This window comes from Mytilus edulis, chromosome 6, assembly GCF_963676685.1.
Source record: "Mytilus edulis chromosome 6, xbMytEdul2.2, whole genome shotgun sequence".
Classification (NCBI taxonomy): Eukaryota; Metazoa; Mollusca; class Bivalvia; order Mytilida; family Mytilidae; genus Mytilus; species Mytilus edulis.
This window is the reverse complement of record NC_092349.1, coordinates 34,467,125-34,495,114: the sequence shown is the minus strand read 5'-3', so window position 1 is coordinate 34,495,114 and position 27,990 is coordinate 34,467,125. Positions and strand designations below refer to the sequence as shown.

Genomic DNA, 27,990 nt, shown 5'->3' with positions numbered 1-27,990 from the left:
CAAGTTGACATATCTTCAAATAAATATAAATCATATGCATTGGAAAAGAAAGACAGTCTGATGAGAAAATACAGTTAACAAACTTACTACGCACGTAAAAAAAGCCAAATGTAAAGGAACAGCGCTGTTATAGGGTTCTGAATCTCAAAGTCACATCGAGGAAAGTTGTACTCTCAAAATATTTTAATTAAGACGACCTCTTACAGCAGTCTAAGTTTACTTAATTGTTAGATGTTGATCAAATTGGTATACCGATAAAAAAAATGTATATAGACGGTGATATAAACAAAGTATAAAATAAATATCTCGAAATGAATTGTAAAAATACTTTCAAATGAACTGCCCAGTAAAAATATTAATATACTTAATTGGCAAATGTTAATTACGTATCATAATTCCATGAACTTATGCCTTCAACAACGGATAATACTACAAGTCTCATTGTTTCATTGAATAGTCAAGAAATGCTGTACTTAACGAGTAACATTTTGATTTTGTACATTTCTAGGTCCATATCATAAATTTCTCGTATCTTATTGTGCTGACACAAAGGTTAAAATTTGCGCAATTTACGTTGATCTATGCCTGATTTGGCTGTACCTGTACAGGCGCTTTTAAACTTCATACTTTCAACTGTTTTATATCATTTGTTTTACTTTAACCTTAGATCTCAAGAGAAACAAAGCAAATAAACACGTATTAATAATTGATATTTCAATATTGAATGTATCTGTGAAATATTTGCATAATAAAAACAAACTTGAATTAATGACAGTTGATCGGAACTGAAAAAAAAAAAGTAAAATCACAAAAATACTGAACTTAGAGGAAAATCAATTCGGAAAGTCCATAATCACATGGCAAAATCAAATAACAAAACGCATCAAAAACGAATGGACAAGAACTGTCATATTCCTGACTTGGTACAGGCATTTTCAAATGTAGAAAATGGTGAATTAAACCTAGTTCTATAGCGCTAACCCTCTCACTTTAATGACAGTCTCATCAAATTCCGTTATATTTACATTGATGCGTTAAATAAACAGACATAATAAAAAAATTTCCGGCATTTGATGTCTTATCCTGGACGAGAAAAGTCTCCAATTATTTATCTCATTTAAGCAAATAGCCGTTGCTGTAGCTCAGCCGCATCCAATCAGAATCTAGATGTGATAAGTAATTTATTCAAGATAGCGTTTATTTCGACTGAAACTAATAGTTCCGCACCATGATGCGAAGCAAACATGTGTGATGCGTTAGCAAATCTGCATCATCCATTCGTACAAGACCAAAACACTTTCCTGGTCACCCAAATAAAATTTTGCAAGGAAAATGACGAAAACATTAGCTGTTTTGGCAAACCTTTTAGGAATTTTTGGTCCTCAATGCTCTTCAACATCGTACGTCTATTTGGCATTTAAACATTTTTTTTATTCGAGCGTCACTTATGAGTCTTTAATAGACGAAACGCGCGTCTAGCGTAAAGATAAAATTTTAATCCTGGTATCTATGATGAGTATATTTATTCAGATATTCCATTACATTATCAACTGGTAGAACGCAACATGTGGAGGTGTTGGCTATATTAAACAATGTGTAGCAGTTCCGCAGCAAAGAAAACGATCAAAGTTAGTAAAATTATAAAACAAAAAATTGAACTGTTCTACACGGTGATCATGCTGAAAGTAAATACTTTTCTACTTATTTGTGACACGTTTGTTGACAGCAAAATTTAGTTAATTCCTCACTGAAATTATAAAAAAGTTTTCATTTGACTAGTAAAGCATGTAATTTTACGAAGCAGTTCTAATAGATTTTATCCATGTAAGCTTTTCATACCTCTTCATTCAGTCCGATAATAATGTTTACACCTAAATATAAAAATACCCACCGATAAGAATGTCTACTTATTGAAACGTCTACGTTCAATGAATCATCTAGCGTAAAAGATAAACTTTCAATATATTCAAGTTTAATGTCAGTCAAATTGTATTAATGTACCTACCAGTGACGCATTATCAAAGTTGTAGAACAAACAAATTCAGATAAAAATGTATTGAAACTTTTACATTTAAATCCATTTTTCAAACTGAATTAAAGGTGTACATGTTTGAAAAATATAGTTGTGTTGAATGAAAGTCAAATGATATCATTGTATTAACTAAAAAATATTAATCTGTAATGGCATACCTCTGTTTTAACTATTACATGTGCCAACAAATATCACAAAATAAAATTTTAACTTAGAACCCTTTTGAAAGGAGATATTCGATTGTAAAAGCATGCTCATTGGGCTCCTTGGACCTTTGTATATTTTGCCAGTATCGATGGGGATGTTGTTGAGAACTCTTAACCATGATTACAAACCCATCGTTTATTTTACAAAGACAGGAGGGGGGAATCATGTCCAATCCTGACGTTGTTAAAGAGGTAATGTCTATTGATGGTTGATAATTTTCCCAAGAATATAGTAAATTTCTATATAAACTCCTATAATGCAAGTTAGTGTTGTGCAAATCTCCGAATTCTTTTTCGTGATAGTTAATTTTTGATGTAGTAGTAGAACTTTTATCGGTCCAGTAAAGACTCGTTTATAAACCAATTCATGTTCACATGACCCGGGATTAAATTAATAAATGCGCATGTGAACACATTTCTATTGAATGAGAACATGTGTTTTCCTAGGTTGACAATTTTGACGAACTCGTATAGAAGTTCTAGCGAAATTTGCAATATATAACTGATATGTAATGAAGTTCACTTCACCTGATTGTACGCAACGGACTAATAATTAGCATGTAAATTTACGATTACACATTTTAGAAATTCGTAAAATACATTAGATTTGTGAGTGAAATGATATAAATGCAATGAAAAAAAATACCCAAGGGAGTGTAATTCACTGTTAACAAATGTGGTCAGTTGAAAATTAATCATGGCCATCACAAAATGATATAATAACTATTTAACATTAAACCAACTTAATTTATCATTTTTTTATTTATGTATTAATGGGTTAAAAACATTAAAATGTTAATAAATTCTACAATAATTTGTAGCCACTTCATAAGATAGTACCATCAAGTGTGATTGATAAATTCTAATATTAAGTACTTTCAATCATTTTTACTTGCAACCGCATACATTAAAACAGTTCCCTTTTCTGTCACCATCAGTAGCTTCTTATTACTATAGTCATAGTTCATCGAATTAACATATCTAAGTCGTTCGTCTGCATAAAATATTTTAAACGATTTTCCATCAGTTCCAATGGCAAATACGTACCCTGTTTGATAGTCTGTGGTTATTAAGATATCAGAACCATTAGACGTCAAAGCATACGGTTTTCTCAATTGCAAGTGTTGGAATTTCCATATTTCATCACCTTGCATGTCACAGCAACAGATCCCATCATTTGCTACATAGTATATGTGGTCATTAATGCAGACAACTTCATGCAAATCTAAATCAATAACTATACTTTTAGAGTTGCTTTCAACGTCACCGTTTGAATAAAGTAAACAAAATCCACGAGAATCGTGTTGACCTAAAATGTCATTATCTTTCATAGAAATTAACTTCAATGGTAAAGTCTCATCGTATGCCATTATTTTTGATATTTCATCTTTTTCTACATCAAAGATATACAACCGTTTTTCGTTGTATGGTGCTATGATTATCTGAGCAGAATTCAAATAAACAGTTCGTAGGGGAATAAAGGTCAAGTTAACTTGCTTTCTCAAATCGCCATTGTTGTTCAAAATCAAAAGTCTGTGATAAATGCTGTCTGATATAAGAATATCTCCATTTTTCAGAATGCAACAACCACTAATATTTAACTTTTTAGTCCCTTCAAAACCTGGTATCGTAACTGAAAATTTAGCTTTAAGTTGAATATCTGGACTTTTCATCGAAATGGCAGCATATCCGATCCATCGAGCCTCAAAGGAAGGTTTGCGAGAAGAGTATTTTACATTTAAAGTTCCTAATGAATTTAATTTGCTTTTAATTAAGGAAAGTGCAGTAGGTTTCATTGAAATTTTTACGTGTGTTAGGTGTTTGCCCTTAAACACCTTTCTCGTTGCCTTATGGACACAATTTGCATCTATTGATATTTGTCGAGCACCTATTAAAGCCTGAAAATCTGTGGCAAAGGATTTTATGGTATCTAAACATTCCTTTGATTTATTTATGATACTAAAATATCTTTCAAATATTTCTAACAAATTTTCTATGTCACTCTCCTTTTCTGCAAATTCCTTATACATCTTCATTGTAATCTCATGTTCCATTTTGTCTAGGATGGCATTAACAGTTGCTCTAGCAGATCGTATGGCCTGCCGGAATTTTATTTTCTGATTTTTCAGTTCCTGAAGGTTTTCTCTACGATCAGCAATAACCTTACTAATGTTATGGATTAAATCTAAGATCTTTCTTTCAAGGTCACAAAATTCTTGAGAAAACTTAATATTTTTGACTCCGTTTTGAAGAGATGACATATATGGACATTCAGAATGCACACCATTAAAACAACTAATACAGCATGGTTCGTCATGCTCAAAGCAATAATATTCGTACCTCTCATCATGGGCCTTGCAGTATAATTTGGTATTTTGAATAAACTTCGGTAACTTTGAAAAATTCTCGAGGGTAATACACTCGTGTTTTCTGCTTAATCTTGCAACAGAATGGTTTGCTCTACATCTTTCGCACAATTTTTCATCGCATTTAGAACAAAAAATAATTGCTTCTGAGGTTATATGTTGATTATAACAAATATCACAAAGTTCTTTGACGCGGGTTGCCATATCTAAAACGAAATGCAAAGTATATATATGTCAACAATCAACAGTTTTCATTGTGAAGTATACGCCGAAAATAAGATTCGAATTTCATCCAATTATGTTACAAGTAACCAAATTTTGCAATCATGTAGTATTTCGAGAACAGTTCTAACAAATCAACAATATTGATGTGAAGTTATCCTTCGATGGTAAACTTAACCAGCGCCCAAAATGCATCAATTGATGTCGATGAATAAATAATAATGGTGACAGTATTTCTAAGGATGCTTACTACAAGAATCTGCGGTGTTCAGAATTTTTGACAGCAGCGTATGATAAACCCTTAATCGTATCCACGAGTTCTGTCAATTAATTGATTTTAAAAAACTAAAACGTTCGTTCGTTTTCTGAATAAATCTTATTCAACTACATTAATAACCAACAGTTTCGAAAGCCACACATAAAAACCTTTGATGGAATGAAAATAAAACAGATCAAAACGTCTTAAACTAACTTCACCAGAGGGTATTGAAACTTTTGTTTCGAACCTGTCATGCTGAACATAATTTTATGAGCAGCAACAATGACTGTTGGTCTCTCTCAACACCAAGACGAAAATGCACATCAACAATAAAAAGACAACAAGCAGAGTGGACAAGTTGTTGACGTGAGACGGGGAAATGTGAAACTCACAGGCCTAGGGTTAAACTTATTCTATCAAAATTGAGAATTGAAACGAGGAATGTATCAAAGCGACAACCCGAGCAATCAGCAGAAAACAGCCAATTGCCATTAAAGTGAGAAAATCCATCACCCAGAGGCGGGCTCCAGCTGAACCGTAACCAAAAATATCTAGTTAAGCGGAAATGGAAGTCACACTTAAACTTCAAATATGCAGATAAACCTAGATTTAAAAACAAAAAGCACCCAAATATATAAGAAAATGTGGTATGAGTCCCAATGAGACAATCAATAATCTAAACCACAGTTTGTAAAAAGTAAATCAGTTTAGGTCAAAGTACGCCCATTACGCATATATAAACGGCCCTGAAATAGAAAATGTAAAACAATTCAAAGGAGAAAAATTAGCGGCTTGGTTAATGTACAAAAATAATTAACGAAAAACAAATATGTTACGCAGCAACAAATGTCAACCACTGAATTACTTGGGACAGGCACATCCATACAGAATGTGGCGAATTAAACATGTTAGCGAGATCACAACCCTCCCCTACCCTTGGATAGGGATGTTACAGTACAATGTAAGAACAAACTATAAAAAAAAACCGTTGAAAAGGTCTTTTCTCATCAGATGGGTACTTATAGAAATACATCTAACAAAAACACTTGGTCGGGTAATTGTACACACAAACAACAACAAAGCACTAAGTATAGATCTGAGAATACTCGCAGTTACTGAAAGCTAGTTAAAAGCCACTAACTGCTTATCTATACCATTTCCCCCTTCAACGCAAATATTAAGATACTGATTATGTCCTCAAATTAATGTGTGCATGCGTACTATCACGTGCAAAGTGGCCATACCAGGACATATTTACTATTTTTTTAATTGGGTAAAAAGTCTATCTTCATGTTTCAAGGATAAGCTTATTAAAAATGATTCCATAACTAAACGTAATCTGAAGTGTCTTCATTTGCTGACAATGAGAAGTATAATAACAAAAATACCGAGCCATTTTATAGCTAGCCTAATTGGCGAATTGAACTAACATTCGAGTTATTTTTTTTCTACTTGCGAAAGTTGCGTAAAATTAATATCAACTACATAAATAAAAACATTTCTATTTTCAGATAAGTCGAACATGGAAGGAATTTACTAGGCAAATATTTGACATGAACGAAATTTTTAAAAACGCATAATGTTAAGATTATTTTTTTTATAAAAAAAACTGCAATCAAAGATAGAATTCGGAATAAAACAAATAGCTTTAAGATGCAATTAGTTGTTTAACAGTTGCGGGTATAATCATTGACATTTTTACTGTTAATCAATATGTTTTCAATTTCTCTATTTATTTTTCCAAAAATACGAAAGAACATTTAATAAACTCTAAACTTTACCGTACGTGATATATCAAAAAATAAATTCATTTTGAATTCATTCTACATAAGCACTGCTTAAACATTTGATATATACAAATTGTTCTTACCTTTCGCTCAGTTTGTTAACAAAATTTCGTCCATTTATAAAGACAACTATGTACTTTAGATGTTCAAGTTGAAATTAATTTTCAAAATGGCAATCAATCACAATGTATAATGCAGTCAGATTGCAGTAACGTAGCTACCATTGACGAATTATCACATTTGTCAGAAGTTTAGACATGATAAGAAATTATAGTGAAATAAAATTGTATTGAACATTTGATAATGATTGTTTATAATTGCATAAACATGCAAATTTTCACAATAATTTTAAAAACTAAGTGGTTAAAATCATGATCAAAGTGTCTGCAAATAAGAACAAAATATCATAGTGAATCTAGACAAAAGTTATCGTATTGGCGTACTAAATTATAATCCTGGTACCTTTGATAACTATTGACTTGAACGTGATCATTTAGTTTCACATAATTTTATTTGTAATCCCTTTACGGTGTTATGTGTATTTTAAAAGTTAACATAGGTAAATTCCCGCTGAGTGATACAATTAGGTCACACTGAAGTTGACCTTCACAGAGCACGAGACTATAAATAGACATCTTTTCAGTTGTTTTATTTTTATCGCTTTTCTTTGTTCTAGGACATTTATCTATGATTCGACTTTTACTTTGTCTTATTAATAGGCATAAGTTATTTATTTTTCTCTTACATTTGAAACTCAAATTGTTTGTTTTATAGTTTATAAAATTTATACTATTGACAATGTCATGACTGCTATCTTTGTTAATGTTTATAAACAGGGTTATTGTTTTACCTCTATTTGTATTTACAATCCTTTTGCAAAAAGGATGAAATACGTATTTCGTTTGAATGTTTTTACATGTATCCACAAGTAAAATGTTAGCACAATTTGTTTCTATTAAAAGCATACAATAACAAGTTACATATACATTCACAGATAAATAAAATCTGTTGTTTTCTTTTACATATACCCCATGGGTCATTAATTGGGTCATCCATGTGACTTCAAAAACAGACATTGACATATGCCTCACAATTTTAGCACACTCAATGTTTGTTAAACAAATACAAGTATAAATATTTATGCGTTTCATATTGAAAAACATATGCAAATCAATTTAAAAAAAAAGAACAATATTTATATACATAAAGGGTAAAAAATATTTATTTTTATTTTTAGGATAAGAAGACTTCTCTGACTGGTTTGGAATGAAGAAATATGAACAGATTAATAAAAATTGGATTTTTTCCAATGCGGCTTTACTAGAAACATTTAACAGTATGCTTGATAGTGATTGTAAAAAATAAGCAGTTTGATACCAATTAAATGCTTTGTATTTTACAGTTTTGTTACTTTTTAATCTGTGATAGGTATCACTTGCCAAATTCAGAAAATTAGAATACAGCGGACTGCATTCTAAATATATACCAGCAATGAGAAATGAAAAAGTGAAAAGTGTTATATACAGTGACATTTTTTTTATTTTTTTTTATATGGTAAAAATATAATATCAACTAAAATGAGATAGTTTAGTGTTAATTTCAAAGTTCAATATATATTGTGTTTTTACTAGCACCATCATGTAGCTTCTCTGTGGGCGTCACTGGAGACTTCTCTAAACCACTTCTATTTGAAGTTTTGACTGGAGTGTCTTGATGTTGGTTTCTACGTGTTGACTGATTTGGACCTTGAATAAAACTGGTGATTTGTGATTGACCACGGGAATTTCTGCTGATAGCCTCACTTGGTGTATGTGAGGGTTTGTTCGTTTCCCTTCGACCTGGTTTTATTTTCGGTCTGGCTGCTGGAGGTTGATTTTGTTGTTCACATAGAGGGCTCGAGCTCTGGTCCTCAGTCAAGATTGAATGTGATTTTATTGAATCATCGTAAGCGACTGTATTTGAAGCAGAATCATTTTCTGCATGTGCTACATTTTCAGTTGGTTGCATAGCATCTATATTTTCATTACTGTTTGTTAATTGTTGTGTGTTTACATCGCTAGGCTCGTAGTGTTTTTCATGATGTGCGCTCGAAGCACCTTCTTGCTCCTGCTCAGAAAACATTTCACTGGTGCATTCATTTTGCCTGTGGCCTGATTCACCACAGATTCTACACTTCCAATCATTTTCACAATTTTTGGTTGTGTGTCCAAGTTCCATACACTTATTGCATTTAATGTTGTCATTTCGTTGACCTCGGTAAATAACCGTTGCTCTATATTTCCCAATTGGAATAGACTTTGGAATATCAGAGATCAATGGACCTTCACAATAAACTATTCTGTCACCAGTTTGACAGTTGGTTATCATGTCATTGTAGCGTAATCGTTCTCTTAAGTGCTTCAAAATTACACAATTGTACCCCTCTAAGGCTCTCAAAATCTGTCCATCGTCAGCCGAGAGTGGTACATCTTTGACTCGAATTTTCACATTTGTTGAATTTTCTTGTATGCGAACTCTAGGATTCATAGAGTATATAGATATAGATTTGCCTCGAATTTCAAGACCTTCTGAAAGGAGAAATTCTTTTCCTTTTAATGTGTCGAGATAGATTCTCCACAAACCTTTGATTCTCTGAAGGCCCATAACTGATCTGTCTGGCACGACTGCACCTTTTTAAATGCTTCGGCATACGACGCCATATTGGATTCTTCTTGTGTGTTTGATTTGGTCATGTTCACTAAGATATCTTGATAGTTTTAAATTGCAAATGCAATTTTACGAGTGAATGATTATCATTGTTTGTAGTCTTTCCTATTTTAAATAATCTGCATTCAATATTCGCCGAGAATTGATACTAAAAATCTGTTTTTTTGCTGAGCGACTCACAGACCCGTTACCTTAGTCAGGGGCCGCAACTCCTTCTCAATTGTATTAGCACATAACTTAAGGGACGGTATTGTCGAATTGCACATCTCTTGAAACACAATTGGTGTTGTAACTGATGAAGTTATGTTATGTTGGCTTTTCGTCCAATGGAATTCACATTTTTCGTTATCAATACAGCCACAAGCAAAGATTGTGTCACGATCTATGTAAAGAACGAGTTTTGTGTCAACCGAATAACTACTTCGAAAAAACTTTAATATAGATGAAACATCAACAAATTGTCGTCATTCCTATCGGAACGAACTGTGCTGCGCCTTTCCTTTTTTCATATTTATCGGAGTTCCCTCAGACACTTGTCAAAACAGATCAAAGAAGCAAGGTAATTCAATTTCACTGTCAGATATATTGATGATGATATTTCCATTAACAATCCAAACTTTTTTTATAGGATTCCATTGAATCGATATAATCCTCAGAACTTGATATTAAAGAAACAACAGACACCACTTCCAGCGCCTTTTTTTTTATAGACTTTCAAAGTAGTAAAGTGATTCTTTTCGAAGGATTAAATATTTCGCCGGGGTGTCTTGCCATGGCTTTGTTTGGGCTTGTTTGTTTGCTTTTTGGCCTTTTTCAGGTATCGCAGATGAAATTTATTCGTTCGTTGTGTGTTAATTTACGTTTTTTGATTTAGTTAAGCCTTCCAATTGATATTTTATCGTGTGGTTTTCTATGTTGTGATGTTATGCTATTGTTTCAGAAAAAAAAGGAGACGGTTTGGTACCATTAAAACGTTTAATCCCGCTGCAAATGTTTGCACCTGTCCTAAGTCAGGAATCTGATGTACAGTAGTCGTCGTTTGTTTATGTAATTTATACTTGTTTGTCGTTTTTTATTTAGATTAGACCGTTGGTTTTCCCGTTTGAATGGTTTTACACTAGTAATTTTGGGGCCCTTTATAGCTTTTTGTTCGGTGTGAGCCAATGCTCCGTGTTGAAGGCCGTACATTGACCTATAATGGTTTACTTTTATAAATTGTTATTTGGATGGAGAGTTGTCTCATTGGCACTCACACCACATCTTCTTATATCTTTTTACCACGAATTTGAATTACACGGTCATGTCAGTACTAGAATCTATGACAAAAGAGACGATTTCAATTTAGAAATTATCAATTCAACCCCCAACCCATCTTAGTAGCAATATATCAACTACACCTGCATATGGGCTTTACATTTCCCAACTTATTCCGTATTCAAGAGCTTGCATCTCTTACGTAATCTTTGTAAAACGTCACCAGTGTCTCAGCAGAAAGTTGCTGAATCAGGGATATGTCAAAAAACGTCTCGTCATTTTTATAAATAAAAAAAAAGTTCATCAGAACGTACCAAGTCCATGTTGATAAATATTCCGTATCAACTTCACAAATAATGCACGATGGTCTTGAAGTATAGATTATGGGGACTTACATTGTTTATCTTAATGACGTGTTATATTGTTCTTTTATTTGTCTTTGTGAATATTACTTGTACTGTATAGTCTGTTTCTATTGATATCCATTTGACGTGGCTTGGTACTTGTACATTCTGTCATAGTTCTATGATAATTCTCGTATTCTCGTCTTTCATTTTTACTACCTAATGTGCTTTGTCTATATACCTTTTGGTGTTTCTTATATACATATGACGTGGGTCTGAACTTATGAGTTATTGTAAAAAATATTTGTATTCATGTCTTTCATTTTTGCTAATGTGATTCGTCTGTTTGCCTTTTTGTTTTTCTTTGATACATATATGACGTGGCTCTGTACTTAAACATCCCGTCATTGTGTTATTGAACATTGGTAAATCTGTGTTTTCTTGTTTTTGCTAATGAGCTTGGTCTGCATGCCATTCTGTGCTTCTTTGTTACATATTATAACACAATGTTGATTGCTGAACCCCTAATTTTGAAATTTTTACCTATGTCTTGTTTATTTTCTTCACACATCGTTGTCAATATAGTAGAATTTGATGCGACTGTCATACAAGTGAAAGGTTAAGCACCATTTTCTACATGAGAAAATGCCTGTACCAAATCAGGCATATGACAGTTGTTATCCATTCGTTTGATGTGTTTGGGCTTTTGATTTTGACATTGGATTAGGGACTTTCCTTTAGAATTTTCCTCGGAGTTCAGTATTTTTGGGGTTTTACTTTTTATTGGTAAAATCATGGATTGAATATTTGGGTTTTTTATTCAGGAATAAGATTATGACACGTGATACGTTTATTCGTGTCATTAACAAGAAAATTCTCTTTCTCCGTTTCAGAAAAGTTTATCCTTCACCTATTTTGATAAATTAAAAAACATATACACAATTTTTAACTGACATTATAGGAAGAGCTTTTGTATTTTTAAAACATCTCCTGTGATGTAGTTTACTTGTCAATGTGTTTATTTCGAAAGTACAGCTAATATAAAACTTTTAATTCTTTAATAAATATGTCTCATATTTTTTTCAGTTCGATTAATGCGTGACTGTCATCTGTTTAAAAGCTTTGCTTGTTAGACATTTATTTGCCATGTATTCAAAATATAAATTTGGTAGGTAATCAAATTATGAAATCCGAGAAATTCGTATCTAGAAGAAAACGTGATATCCTGGGACATCTCGTTATTGACAAAGACAATAACAATCAAAACCAAGGAGTAAACAAAGACTCAAAAAACCAAAGGACATTTACATCAACAGTTATAAATAATAAATAAGAAACAACACGAACTCCACTAAAAACCGATACAATATCACTAGTTTAACTACCTGGCATGTGCTTTCTTAGATAAGAGAGGTAAGAATTCACAAATAAAATGATGCAACACAACTACGCTTATAGTTCGTATCAACATATGTGACCGTGACTGAGAAAATGGGTCCAGATGAGATCAATCATCTTCATTTTTTTGCATTTTTTCAATGCAACTAATGTGCTTACCATGAATACAAAATTTTATGATGATATCTTAACTGGTTTCGAAAATACAGCACATTCTAATAATGAATGCATTTGGGTACATAAAATTAAAAAAAAAAAAAAAAAAAAAAAAAATCTGACTCTTTTTTTCTTTGGCACTTTGAATGTATTAAATGAGTCCAACCTCAAAATTGCCATGCTAAGTAAATATGTGGTTTCTATGGAAACAAAAAAAATATATGATTTTTCAGTTTTTTAGCTTTTGTCTTATATTTCACAAAAGTCATACTGTTTTGTTTTGTGTTGTTTCTATGGTATTGTACTATTTCATATCATTACCCCACATCTGTTATTAAATAAATGAAAATGTGTGTTGCCTTCCCAAGGCTAGAGCTAGTAGTGCAGTGGTTGACGTTTGTACACGTATGTCATATATTTTATGCCTCTGTGTCTTATATGTACAGTGCATAGTCGCATTTGTCATTCATTCATATGAATTTTCAGATTGAGTTATTTTGGGAGAAAAACGAGAAAAAAGGTGTTCGGCTAAAGTGTCCGTCATAGGGCAAAATTTGAAGTCAGGTTATACTTCAGGTTTGTGTTTTCTGTATACCTTGAACATACATATACTTCGAATAAAGTGTATTTTCTATCTGATATCAGAATTATATGGATCATTATGTAAAAAAAACCAATGAATAATAATTGCAACTAACCCATTAATGCAATTTCAAATTTAATATGATAAGAACTGATTGTCTCTATGAATACTTATAAAAACAACATTAAGAGGATTTTAAGACGGGTACTTTGTTGAACTTATGAAAGTTAATGATTTGACATTTTTAAGTTTAGAGGTGATTCATGTTTTTTTGTTCATTTTAAAAGAACTTTAAATGTATTGTTAATGCTGTAAAGTGATATTATGTTTTTGTATAAAATCGCGACATCAGTATCATATACTCGACCTTGATAAATGTAAATTACAGGTGTTTAATGTTTAATGACGCACTTAATAATTGTTTTGGTCACAATTTAGAACGTTAGCACGGGTGACATATTTTCACATTTAATTTGAAATATAAATTCGGTGTTCTATTAATATAAGTTGCATCTTTGTTAAAAAATTCTCAGATTAAGAATGGTCATGGTATAACAAAATCACACGTATTTTCAATTCATGCTCTGTATCAGCATTGTATAACCCTTCCAAATCAAAATAAAAAAAAAACAAAACAAAACAAAAATAAACAAAAAATAAACAAAAATAGTCTTTATCTTTAAACGGAATGCTCAAATCATCAAAAAGAAAACAAGTTTATTTAGCTAACCATTAATCCTGATTCAACCCACCATGTTTTTCTTTAAATGTCCTGTCGTTTGCACTCTTTTTTGTTGCACTTCAGTGTTTCTGTTGTTTCTTTATTTTTTCTCTTGCAGTTGATGTGTTTCCCTCGGTTTTAGATTGTCATCCGAATTTGTTTTCTCTCAATCGATTTATGATTTTTGATCAGTAGTATAGTACTGTTGCCTTTATCTAACAATAAATATTCCTTTACACCTTGTGTAAAAATATACAACTATGTAAAAATTATTCCCTTCTCAGTGACACTATGAAGACAATTTTAATCAAACGTAAAAGGTGCTTTGCTGTATCACTGCATGCGCTGCTTATCCATGTCATCCTAGATAACTTTTCGAAATAAAATACCCAACATATTTGAAACAGTTGCCTAAATGTTTTCTTGGAACGTAGCATAATATATTTATTATTAATTCAAAAATCATAAATCAAATACCTTATGCTTTAATAAAAAAAACATGTTTCTAGGATAATGTACACCAAGCATTTTAACGACCACCATAGGAGAGCTAAAAGTGCGAGACTTAACTCACTTTGATAGTTGTCTCACCGTGGATCGTACCTCATCTCTTTGTGTACATACTGGAATCATTAAATTTAAAGACTGAGATAGTTTGTTTTTTTGTTGTTGGGGACAATGCATTTACAGAGCAAGAATTGCAAATAAGTGTGATTTATTTTTACCCATTACCAGTCTGAATATGAGAATGTTATTTAGGCTAACTGTTTTATTTAACAAAGATGTCATTTAACAGAACACGGGATTTCTATTTTAAGTTAAATGTGAAAATGTGTCAGCTATGCTAATGTTCTGAATTCTGATCGAAATATTTATCAAATTCGTCATTTCATACAACACATCTGCAAACTATTTACCAAGGACGAATATATTATACTGGTGGCGTGATTATATACAAAAACATAATATCACTTTACAGCATTAACAATACAATATATTTATAGTTTCTCTAAATGGACAAAAACATTAATCACCATCAACCTTAAACATGTCAAATCATTAACTTTGATAAGTTTAGCAAAGTACAAAAATGCAAATCGTCTTCAGGTAGCTTAGATGTCTTCGTCCATCTTAAATTTTGAAATAAAAGATACCAATCGGTCCAAATCTTATAAAGTAATTAATATTAAATACTTTTTATTCTTATTAAGAACATAAAAAATATTCCTTTTTTCGACTTTGTCAGTATTAGGAGAAAACTCAGATAAAGTAACTTTCATTATATAATGTGTTGTGTGAATTTAACTATTGTATTATATAGCGAGAAAAAGAGTCCGGTGACCCCATTTTGTTCATTTTCTTAACTGAAAGCATGTTAAAGGAGATATATTTTCATAGTTTATCAAACTTATATGGTGTAGTTTTCTTTTTATCAATAAAGGTAGGTTTTCTAGGTATATTCTATACAAAATCAAAGTAATTTTGCACAACCTTGATTTTGATAAAAAAAAAACGGTGATCCATACTATTTGATAACTCGTTTGTATGTATGTTGGCATTTGTTTTTGTAGAAGTTCAGTGTTTCTGTTGTTTCTGTTGTTCCGTTATTTCTCTTATTATTGATGTATTCCCATCAGTATTTGGTTTGTTATCCAGATTTGTTTCAGTTAAATCGGTTTATGACCATTGAACAGCGGTATACTACTGCCTTTATACAATACATTTTGACACAAATTATTAAAAAGATCTACGGAATTTAATTTATATCCCCCGTTTTATCTTAATGTTGTATGTTTCCTGATTTTAAGTAGTTATAGAGACATTATGTTCTTATAACATGTATTTTACATTTGTAAGTGTTTTGATTTTGGTTGGTTGCGTTTATTATCTTTTGAGAAAAGAGAGGTATACGATTTGTCGTTCAATATGCAAGACAGTTTAATTGAGTTTTCCTCTTGTTTGAAAACGTTTTATGATATATTATTCTCTATTAGCTATTACCTTATGGAACTCTCTTTTGTTCTTTTTTTCTTTACTTCCATACTAGTATGTGACAATATCTTACTGGTTAATTGCTTAACTCGCAAACACGTTATTTGAATCATGAAGAAGAAAAAAAACCGAGATAGAGATAGGTCTTGAAAATACATGTAAATAGTTAACGCTTAACATAACATACACCGACTCCGTCATCATCGCTCAGATTTTCACTTTGGGAACTTTCTATTTGGGCAAAATACAATTCGTCGACAATATGTAGCTCTTCAATAAACTCATCGTCTTGTTTGTCTGTTATTCCCAATGGAATACTTGAGCAAACCGATACAAATCTAGCTTGAATCATGACGATGACATTTCACTTCCAAATTCGATTTCGGAAAGGGAAGTAATTATTTGGGATAAGGCTAAAATACGGAATCAGGTTAAAAATAGATATTGCGGACTTTAATTTAAATAGATAATAACGATAATCGCACACGTAGTAAGCATATATCACGATATAATAAGTAAAGCTACATTGTTTTTAGTCAGCAATAAATTAATTCGCAGGTGCTCGTCGACGTTAACTGTAATTTGCAACGTCATAGCCAAAATTACGTTAAATACCGTATCTGGGCCCATTTTGTCAGACGTCGTCACATATGTGTTTTGAGTATTATGTGTTACCTCGCTATGAATACACAGATATACATGTATCAAACATGGTTTCCTCGGTTCTTTTTCTATCGGATCATAATATCTGTTAATATATTTATTTCTGTATCCATACATACAGTGATTACAATTTAGGCTTGGCTGAGAATAACTTCAGAATTCAGAACCTCTCTTGTTTTCAAAAATTCTATTTATGATTCGTCTTTTCAATTATCTAAGTAATGACATGTACAACTGAAGAACAAACATATAAAATAAGTCCTCAGTCAAAATAAATGTTCCTATTACGTAGCCATTAGAACCACGACAAATATAATGCAATGTGTAAGAAATATAAATAAACCAACTGAAACAATAGAATTATAAAAAAAAATGGACGAGGCATGTTCCTTGTTGTCAGTAAAGAAATAATGTATTCACCATGTCAGGGACGTTTACCCTACACTTCTTTGTGTCTTTTCGTTAAAGAAACTTGGTTATTTTCAAATATAATCGTTCTGCTTATCAGGTTCATCATTTTAAAAAAGTAAAACAAGTAAGTATCTTTATGGTAGATAAAACGTATACAAAAACATTTGTGTCGTGTTGCCTTTAATTTGAGAAGCGCCTGCCAAGCACCTCTTAAAAGTACAATATCTAAATTCATGTTCACTGATAAGATTCTAAATCTCATATGTTATTGAAACATACAAAACGTTTCTTCAAATTACAAAATGTCATAAAAAGAATTTACAATACATCAACTCTGTATCAACATTGCGTGTTTATTTTAGAAAAGACGTCATTTAAATAACCTAATAGATGATCCTTGAAGAATTTCGTAGATCATATGACATGATGTAAACATAGATATGAATATTTGTGTGTGTCTGTATGATTTCTTGGTATAGATTAAAAAAATATGTAAATCAATGTTTAATATATATTTGAAATGTTTTTGTTGACACAATCCCATAGGTTGTATTGTTAATATTGTTCTCAATGTTGCCATTGTAGTCTACTTAGGTCGTGTCTAGCCCATCCCAGTGAAGGATTGAATTAAAGTTCACATACAAATAACATCACATGAGTACAGGTTTAACATGCAAACGAAAAATACCTCATAGTTGTTTTTGATCGTATTTCGTAACGCGTTGAGCATATAAAACATAATATCGATATTTTATACACACATTATGGTCATGTATTGATTATTTATCAATGTCTCGATTCAGTAAACTTCGGCAACAAACACGAACGTTAACAAATTTAAGATAACCAATGAACAAATTTGCACAAAAGGAAGACTTTTTATCGATAATACGTAATAGGTACGTATTAGATGTAAACACATTATACGTATGTTCATTGCACAGCCCCGGTCACAACAGATCGTACGACTTTTTGTCGTGGAAGATATATGAAAACGTTGTGGCACTGTCGTGCAAAATGTAAAAAATATATTTCGAGTGGTCACATCAGCTACGACATGTTCACGATTGGTCCACGACAGAGAAAAAATAATTGTTATTGTACTGTCGCAGGTAAGTCGCAAGTTGTTCGTACGACAATCGTTAGTTGTTTGAGGGTAATGTCCAGGTTTTTATGGAATGGAATGCGCGTGTTACTGTCGTGCCAATGTCGTACGACTGTACATGTCGTGCCACTATCTTGACATATGCCAGGTTCCATCCGCGTGAATAAAGGCAACAGTAGTATACCGCTGTTAAAAACTCGTAAATCGATGGACAAAAAACAAAATCGGGATAACAAACTAAAACTGTGGGAAACGCATTAAATATAACAGGAGAACAACGACACAACATTAAAATGTAACACACACAGAAACGGACTTAGCATTAGACAAAATCCGATGAGAATAACAAATATAACATAAAAACCAAATACATGAATTTGGGATAGAAAAGTACCGTGACACGTCTTATAGTAATGTTAATTCACACTCAAATATAAGAGAAAACAAACGACACAACGTTAAAATGTAACACACACTGAAACGCACTAAAATATAACAATGGTTATCTTCCTGACTGGTGGGTTGAACCTGAAACAGGAATCCAACGAAATCACCGGTAAAATTCCTGCTCCAACTTTTGCATCAGTGTATACTATACTGCCAAAACATCAGGCGCCGTTCGATCTATGGTATAACCCCCAACGTCGGACGTTTCGCTGGTTCCTTTACTGTTCAATGCGTGCATCATACGAAATTTGGTAATCGTGAGATAAACGTGCGAAAGTATCACCAGTGTCTTGCAACAGTCGTAGGATTGTTGTACGACATACCTTCAACAGTCGTACCATTGTTATATTAAAATGATTTATGTTGGTACCACGATAATGTGTTTATCGCACGACAGCCACCAGACAGTGACACGACAAAAAAATCATAGAGCAAAAAAAAAGATGCATGTCCAATTTTCATCCCATGACATACGACAGCGCCACGATGCTCAAATTATCTTGCGACTGTCGAACCAAGATCACAACTCACCCGCGATTTGACCAATTTTAACGTCGTGGCGCTGCATAGATGTGTCGTTTGTTCGTTGTGTAGGTTTATATATATATTATCAATATACATGCTTGAATTTTGAGGTAAACAACAATTTCTTATGTAAGCAAATAGTTTTTGAAATGTCCAGGATCAGGGGAAAGCTAAAGAGTACTACCTCTTTAGTAAATAAATCTTAACAAAAAACTTTAAAAAAAAACATTGATATAATGTCCATAGATAACCTTTAAAAGCGTTGTTAAAAGGAAGTCTATAATTATGAAATATCTTCACGACCGATAGAGATCGTAATACGTTAAATGCAACAGAGCGATTAACGTAACAATATTTCTTTGCTTTATTATATTCAGGCCTTTAAATTACTTGTAAACATCCTATTTAGCACAACCGAACAATTCGGTTGTAAAGTTAATTTTATGTAACCCTTTCGAAATATTGAATGTGTGAAATGATTATTGAGATGGGATAAACAAATACATTTTGTTATTGATACTTTATACTGAATAAGCAGGTAAGTATTTTAATATAAGGTGTTATCAATATGACGTGTAAAACTCAAATTTTGTATAAAACATTATTTGTATTTCAGTAGTTACAAAGTAAATGTGTGGTTAAAACACGGAAGGTTGCAATCTATATTTTACTTTAACTGTGTAAAATATTTTTGTGAGACGATTTAGATTCTTGGAGAATTACAGACCATTCCTTATTTAAAAATAAATGACGACATATTGCATGCTCGATCGTCAAGTTAAAAAGTGTATTTTTAATGTTAAATGCTAAATGTTTTATTTCTAATTGATATTTCAGTTGTAATAGTTTAAATGAAAGCTTGTCGGATTTATGATTTAAAACATTAATAATAAACCAGATTTACATCTATTTTGATCAGATTAAAATGTATTCATGGTATTTAAGTCCCATTTTGGGTTTATTTGTGTGCGTAAAGTGTCAGAAAAACACATTTCAAATGATGTTTTTCCGATTTTCGGATCGCCTACATATCTGCAAAAGGGACTTTTTAAGAACGTTTATAATTACTCTAACGAAAAATCGTAGCTTCTTTATCATTGTATGTAACATATTATCTACAAACTCAATCACCGTACGGGAGGTTCATGTCCATCCTGTTACCGCTACTTAAATTATCTGTTAAATTGTTCTCCCTATGTATATCGAATTAGTCAATGTTGATTTCAAAAGTGCAAAGTAATCTTTACATTTAAAATGCCACGTTTCTTGAACGACAGTGTAGAGAAAGGAAATTTCAAGACATTTAGTGAAAAAAAATAGAGGTTCCTTTTATCATGTCTATGCTGTTACCAACAATTTTGATTAATTACACCAACAATATACTTGTAAAAAGTGCAATAACGTATTAGGAACCAAATTCACTCAGAAAACCATAATCACTTCACCAAAGGGAGTAGTCATTTCACAACAGAATTCAAAAATGAAGAAATTTGTCTATCCTGTTACTAGGGTTGCTATGGTTACAGTAACAGAATAGAAAATTTTAGACAGAAACGTCGTAAAATTTTTATCTTAAAATATAGTTGCAAAACGAATGAAATATTTCGTTGTTTGAACTCATCTTAAGGTTATAACGTCTTAATCTTCCTAATTTATCATTTGCATGTGCAATACTGATATCGGTAACAGTATAGACAAAACGGTAACAGGATAGACTTTTATATAGTGAAATATCATAAACGTACGTTCCTGTTACCAATGAAATAAAGAGAAAAGTAAACTAACTTATGAGGGATTTACTTGATGTAGGGTTTATTTGACAGAGAGAAAAAAATGCCGAACAATATGAATTGCTATCTTAGACTTTCATTACTGGTGGTAATTTTTACAACCATTGAAAACCAATTTTTAGAGACGTTTTTCAGTACAACCTGGAAAATTGGCAAATAATCTATTATTTTACAGAATGAATATATATAGTTTACTCTCTTGGAAACCATCTAATTGGCTACGTAAAACAAGCTTAAAATTTAAACTAAACTTGATAACCTAAATTTTCTTTTGAAAATGGTAACAGGAGAGACAAAATATTGTACCACCTATCAAAAAATGTTTTAATAATATTCTTGTATGACATTATTAAGATTGCATCTTTTCATATGTTGTTCTTTAAGTACTGTTTGTTTTGATTTGCCTATATAGAGGGTTGTTTGAATAAGTAACTTTTAATAATTTTTTCAATTACAAAATCGACATTTTTTTTATTTTTTAAATGAACCATCTATCAATACAGGTAAATATTAGAAACACACTAATGACATGACTTAACGTCATTCAATGCCATATGCATTTAAAGAATTTAAATGACACCCTATTTTCGTGGAAATCTAAAAATCTTTACTTGTAAGTGTAATTGGTATGTCGTTTGTTCATGTGTTACATATTTGTTTTTCGTTCATTTTTACATAAATAAGGCCGTTAGTTTTCTCGTTTGAATTGTTTTACATTGTAATTTCGGGGCCTTTTATAGCTGACAACGCGGTATGGCCTTTGCTTATTGTTGAAGGCCGTATGGTCACATATAATTGTTTATTTCTGTGTCACAGATGTTGCCTTACATCATTTGTTCAAGAGGAGATTCTGAAAATCACTAATCCGTCTCTCTGGTTTAAACATAAAAAAAGACTTAATACTGGATACACAATCTTCAGAAATATTCTTATTAAAAAAATATATATAGCCGGGTCGTCAAAATATTTGATAAAACATATTTCTTTAGTTATGTCCACAATTCTTTCTACAGTAAAATATTGCCTTCAGAAATACTTTGATAAGATATGATTAACCAGTAATTTGAATACTTGTCTTTCAATTTTACAGTAATGGCAAACCTTTTTATGTGGCTATATTTTACATTTCTATTTCCCTAGATTAACTGATTATATTACTTATTAGTCTTTGTATTGTCTTTGTAAAGAAATGGGAATCGTAGATACAAATTCCTAATTTTAAGGTAATAATATATCCATACAGCGAGTGCTGTTTTTTTAGCGACCACATGTGTGTTGTAGGATTGATATGATAATATACCGTCGGTATTCCAATGAGTACTGTTTGTGCAACTCTTTTAGCCGACTTGTTTTTGTATCAAATGCCACCAAGTCATCAAAAGTCATATGAAACGAGTGACTGGTGAAAAATAATTGTTATCCAATTCTTGAACCAATGCATGTATATGTCATAAAGTTAGTCTTATGTGCACAATTTTATCATTTATTAGGCATCCATATCATATAATCGTCTAAAAAAAATATTTCGGTCTTTTATTATGTGAAAATATTGCAGGTAATTAATAGTCGTGTTTTGAAACCGTAGTCTACCAATTGTAACCTTAGTTGGTAAACAATCCGAAAAGAAGCATGGATCTGAGCACGTGTATAACATGTACAATAAGATAATAACTTATTTCAATGATAGATCTATGCGTATTACGATCACTAGATTTTTATGATAAAGGTCACGCTGAGTTCATTGCATACGGCAAACATATCGCGAAGTGTTAGCTGCATACATCTTCTAAATTTGGACAAATAATATTATTTTCTTGAGAAAAAAGTATATGTGCATAAGTTTTATAAAGAAAACTAGCCGTTTATTTATAAAAAAAAAACAAACATATGCATCATTTTTTAATTTGAAGTTTCAGATGACTTTAAGGTTTGTTTATTGCCTACACAATGCGTCGCAACATTTTTTTAAGGTTATAGTAAAATGAAAACTAAAGTGTCATTTCTCTTAACATAATATTATTATAGTAAGATAACACAATTCTTAAAGGGAAAATTCGCGATTTTTTACATGTAGTTTAAATATGTTCATGATGATATAAAATACATATTCACAAAGTTTTATCGCTATATGTGCAGTTATACAGAAGAAAATCAATAGTTAATAAAATAAATATTGACTACTTCCTGTAGGTCGTGACGTTTGTTTCTTCTGGTATTGCATGACGGGATTTAGAATACAATCACTTAAAGTCTTGGTCTTATATCATACTTTAACGTAATCGTAAGCGCGTCGATGACTAATGTTATATCTAACTACCATCCGATGATACGAAATTAAACGAAAAAACATTCAACTGTTTACACTCATGAGCTATATTTTCTGTACTTTACCGTTTATTATTCGATTTATTTTTGTAGACAGCAAAACAAATGATTTGCATTACTTTTTTTGTTTTAATATATTAAGACATTTAAAGACTGTTAAGACAATATATAGGTGTACGCTTATTGACCTTTTACTATCTACAATATGACTATGTTTATACGATGTGTGTATTATTTTCTGGCAATATTTGTGGAAGGCTTGTAAAAAGGTAAAATGTTATTTGCAGATCGGTAGTTAGCCGGGCCTCTAGGTCACACCGTAGCAGGTGTGACTGTCTATTCAGATCGATCAGTGGATAAGACAGGAGGTCGCGTTTAGTAAACAAATTTAAAATACATTTCCAAGGTGTTGATAATTACAAATGAATCGCCGTGGAATTATTTAATTATATTTGGTGCTATTATGTATTTGAATTCAATTAGTTAATAAACTAAAAAATGAACAAATTTTGGTTAAGGTCAGGAAACTAAATTGAGTGGTCAGAATGAAATTATATACACTCTTATCATTTATTTATGTCTCATAAAAAAGCATTTTAATTGTCCTTAATAGGCAAAGAATGTACGGGAACACTTAAATTTAGATATTTAAAAGCCATGACCAAATGAAAGGTGTACCTTTTATACTTCTAGTGTGTGGCATTATATCTTAGTTTTGGTCGGAAGGGTTACTTTTATAAATAATATAGATTATCTGATATCATTTGGATAATGGAAGGAGCTATACTATAAAAACACATTAATTTATTACCAATATACTCGAGATCAAAGGTTGTTGATTTTGCCGATCAAATAATCTTTTACTTACACATTTTTTTCTCTTTTGATTAGGGCGTGCTTGCTTTATATGACAGGTTTTTTTCAGTTCTCTTATCTTGTTAGACGAAAGCAATCCTGCACAGTATATTCTGCATTTGTATAGTCCGAAGATTACCAATTGATATTCTATTTGATTTTCACATGTTAAATGATTGAACAATTATAAAAAACATTTATTTCGAAATTGTACTGATTAGAAATAACGACTAAATCTTATAGTAAACTGAAGAATAGGTGCTGAAATATAAATAGTAAAATTGAAATTAGATAACATGGGGAAAAGGCCTAGACCTATACCCATTTCTTATAACCACTCTTAAATTGTTACAAGTCATGGAGAGTTACTGTCCGACCTTAAATTCATATGTACTTCTATTTCCGAATTGTCACAGCTTCGATTTTGTACAATCTGAACAATAATCTGGAAGTAGTTCTGAAAATAATACTGGTGGATATTTTTAATTAAATTTTGAGAAAAAAAGAAGCTAAAAGATAAGTGCAACTGCGGAAAACAACTTGAAATAATAATTTATTCCTATATACGTTAATGTTATATACTTCTTTCAGAATCGTGACACACAGTTGTACAAAGGCTATTTCTCACAGGCAGTTTATTAGTGTGGTATATTTTATAAAACTTACCAGTGCACACCTGGTTAACTCGCGATCACGCACATGATTCGTGTACCGCGTTCATTGTGTATTACACAAGCCTGCCAGGAAGTCGACCGTTAGAATACCCGAATGTGTAAATTTACCCAGGTAATTATGAAGCCATGATGATTACCTGAGACACATTTTTTAACATTGGTCAAGTAAGGTAAAAACCCAAAATAAACTAGAAAGGAGTTAATAATTCTTCCACAAAAAGTATCTCCAAACTTTTTTTCACTTAACTGAGACTACTATAACATTATTATAGCAGAATCGGTAACTATATAATACTTGCTACTATATCTCAGAGCATAAATGTAAACTTAACGAGGAGTTAAAACCGATGTACGATCTTCTTTTATTAACAGCTCTTAAACCTGACGTAAGCATTGTACGCAAATATGTAATCCACTAAATAATTTATGATGTCTTGTTAAATATTTTTTGAAATATTCCTATCAATTTTAGTAAACATAAGTTGATTTTAAGATCTTAGAAACTATGAAAGCTTCTTCTTTTACTTGGTCAGGTAAAACATCCATCAAATTGACAAGTTATATTAACACTGATTAATGGACATGTCATGCTGGGTACTAGGACTTTGTGGTAATTAGATTTCCGTGGTCATTAATTTTCAAGATGGCTACTTGCCGAGATTTGATAATCGGTTTTCAAAATCGATTAACTCACATATCTTATAGACGAATAAACCTTCAATATTTTTGGAATATGCTTATTTTATAAGAATGAACAAAATATCATTTTTTTTATTTTATTTTTGCGAATTTTCCCTTTAATAAGTAACACTACATCTCAGACCGTGACATAATACGAAAACCTGTGCAATCTGATGATTAGCTTCGAATTTAAACAAAAACATATGTATTATTTGTCACTATTGAAGTATTATCCTCGTCGATTTTAAATGTCGTTTTATGACACGAATGTTCACGATACAAATATTTCATTGAATAAACCACAAAAGAACAATTGTACTGTCTGATCAAAAATCAGCTTTACATTTATCATTTAGACAATAAACGAGATTTTAAACATTTAAACATAATACGAATCTAAATAACACAAATACAGAATAAAAAAATTTCAGTATGCTTAATGATCCTTAATATTTCAATTACACCAACTTTCTAAATTAGCTCCTTATACATGCGTTGTCGGTTTTTTTTTTCGATTTATGAGTTTGACTGTCCCTGTGGTATCTTTCGTCCCTTTTTTACAATTGTAGAAAAAAATAATGTTAAAAACGTTCTTGCAATTTTACTTTAACATAATTTTATAGTGTGTATCTTTTTATTAGCAAACGCAAGCAATTCACAGAAGTTAACGAGACTTGTTAAATTTTGTTTGAAAGCATGATACATGAATATAATTATTTTGCATATGTTTAATATTGTGTTCTTCAGGGTATGGCAACAAATCAACCTAAGAATTTGTTAGAACGGCAGCTGCATTGTGTTCTAGAAAGATCAAGCCTTCTTCAGTATTATGAGAGATTCATCAAACATGGTATGCATATTAATTAAAAAATGTTTTGTCCTTTATAATAAATTTCGTTAAGTTACACATGAACATAATAGTTATACAATATAGTTATCAAAGGTACCAGGATTATAATTTAATACGCCAGACGCGAGTTTCGTCTACATAAGACTCATCCGCGACGCTCAGATTAAAAAGGTTATAAAGCCATACAAGTACAAAGTAAAAGAGCATTGTTGACCCGAAATTCCTAACAGTACCATAGTATTTTTCAATTTTAAGGGAAAATTGAATACATAGGCAAGGACATATACTGATTTAATAGACAATCATTAAAATATTAATTTAAAAACCATATACTAATTTTAAAAAGTTTTGATATGTGATCAGGATACAATCAATGTCATAGATATATTATTGTCTCTGTCGTATACCATTGTTATCCTGGTTTATATAATGATTAAATTGGTAAAAGTCTTTATAGTAACAGCCTTTTATGTGTATTGAATACTCTCCCTTTTCTTTTTCTTTGCAAATCTGTATTTTTCCCTATCGGATGCGATCGATTTCCTTTGTCCTAAACTGATTTTTGCACTGACGACAAAAACGTTTCTTTGGTAACATCGGTGGTAATTTTATTGTGTATTCCACAAGTTAGCTCACCATTGTGGATACTTATACTTTCTGAATATGTACAATTAAGGGTTTTTATTTCAATCCTAAGTTGAAACTATGTATTAAAACACAAGCTGTATATTCTTGTCAATGAGATAAATACTTCATATGTATTGCGTCTCGAAAGTTGCAACACGAAGATGAAATATATGTATCTTTATTTTCTGTGAACTTTGTATTTTTAAGCAACACACTGATAAAAAAAAAAAGAAGAAACAGTGTGCAGTGTACATTAAGTAGGAGGAAAATAAAAATTTCTATTCTTATAAGCATTCAGTTTTATATTATATATTTATAGGTTCGATCATATCTTAAAAGTTTTATTTTCTTTTCTTTTTCTTTATTTTAAAGATATTGTTGCATGAAGCATCACATCTGGTGTAGTAAGAGTTAAAACCGTAAATTTTGTTTAAATAAATCAAAAATGTTACCAGTGAAAAACTTTAAAAGCAAATAGTTACATGTATTTAACTTTTAACAGAATAAAAACTTGCTTAAGGTAGCACAATACAAAGATTTTTTTACTTCCAATCACCAACCTTTGAAATGCTGTAACTTTCTTATGAATGCATAGAAAATAATAAAAGAGGTATATATAGATAGATAAAAGTTTAATCTTTTAAATGAATGCAATATTTTTATTATGCAATCATTATATAATCAATTATTATGTAATTAGTGGCAAAATCTGGATAAGGTCACTTGAATGAATTTAGCTCCATCATCTCTTTAACTATACAGAAAATTTTAACGAAATCTTAATCAACACATCATGGGCTTCAAAAGGGTGTCTCAGATTGTCTCTATTGTATTCCATTCTCTCATAAATCTCTAATTAGTGTAAACATCCTAACCACATAAAAGAAGATAATGTTTAATTAGGTGTAAAATTTGTTCTATACATTCTATCTGAAATCTGAGACACCCTTTTGTAGATAATGGCCATAGGAACAACATATAATAAAATCAACCCTCTAGGGATACCTATGC

General features: G+C 31.3%; 3 protein-coding genes across 3 annotated transcripts in view; 1 reads left to right on the top strand and 2 right to left on the bottom strand.

Moving 5' to 3' along the window:
- Window positions 1–3,116: 3,116 nt before the first annotated feature.
- Window positions 3,117–4,499, bottom strand: LOC139526366 (uncharacterized). The gene has a single exon (XM_071321503.1). The coding sequence runs from the start codon at window positions 4,497–4,499 to the stop codon at window positions 3,117–3,119; it is 1,383 nt and encodes a 460-aa protein (XP_071177604.1).
- Window positions 4,500–8,471: 3,972 nt separating this feature from the next.
- On the bottom strand, window positions 8,472–9,515 carry LOC139526365 (uncharacterized). The gene has a single exon (XM_071321501.1). The coding sequence runs from the start codon at window positions 9,513–9,515 to the stop codon at window positions 8,472–8,474; it is 1,044 nt and encodes a 347-aa protein (XP_071177602.1).
- Window positions 9,516–19,549: 10,034 nt separating this feature from the next.
- LOC139527561 (uncharacterized) overlaps window positions 19,550–27,990 on the top strand; it is a 47,595-nt gene continuing 39,154 nt past the window's right edge. Inside the window, exons 1-2 of the mRNA XM_071323069.1 lie at window positions 19,550–19,715; window positions 26,250–26,352. Coding sequence (XP_071179170.1) covers window positions 26,253–26,352 — 100 coding nt within the window. The 5' untranslated portion in view covers window positions 19,550–19,715; window positions 26,250–26,252. The remainder of the gene's footprint in view (window positions 19,716–26,249; window positions 26,353–27,990) is intronic.

What these genes read in the sequence shown, in the direction of transcription:
- LOC139526366 (XM_071321503.1), bottom strand. Translation starts at nt 4,499, where the DNA reads ATGTCATCTCTTCAAAACGGAGTCAAAAATATTAAGTTTTCTCAAGAA.
- LOC139526365 (XM_071321501.1), bottom strand. Translation starts at nt 9,515, where the DNA reads ATGGGCCTTCAGAGAATCAAAGGTTTGTGGAGAATCTATCTCGACACA.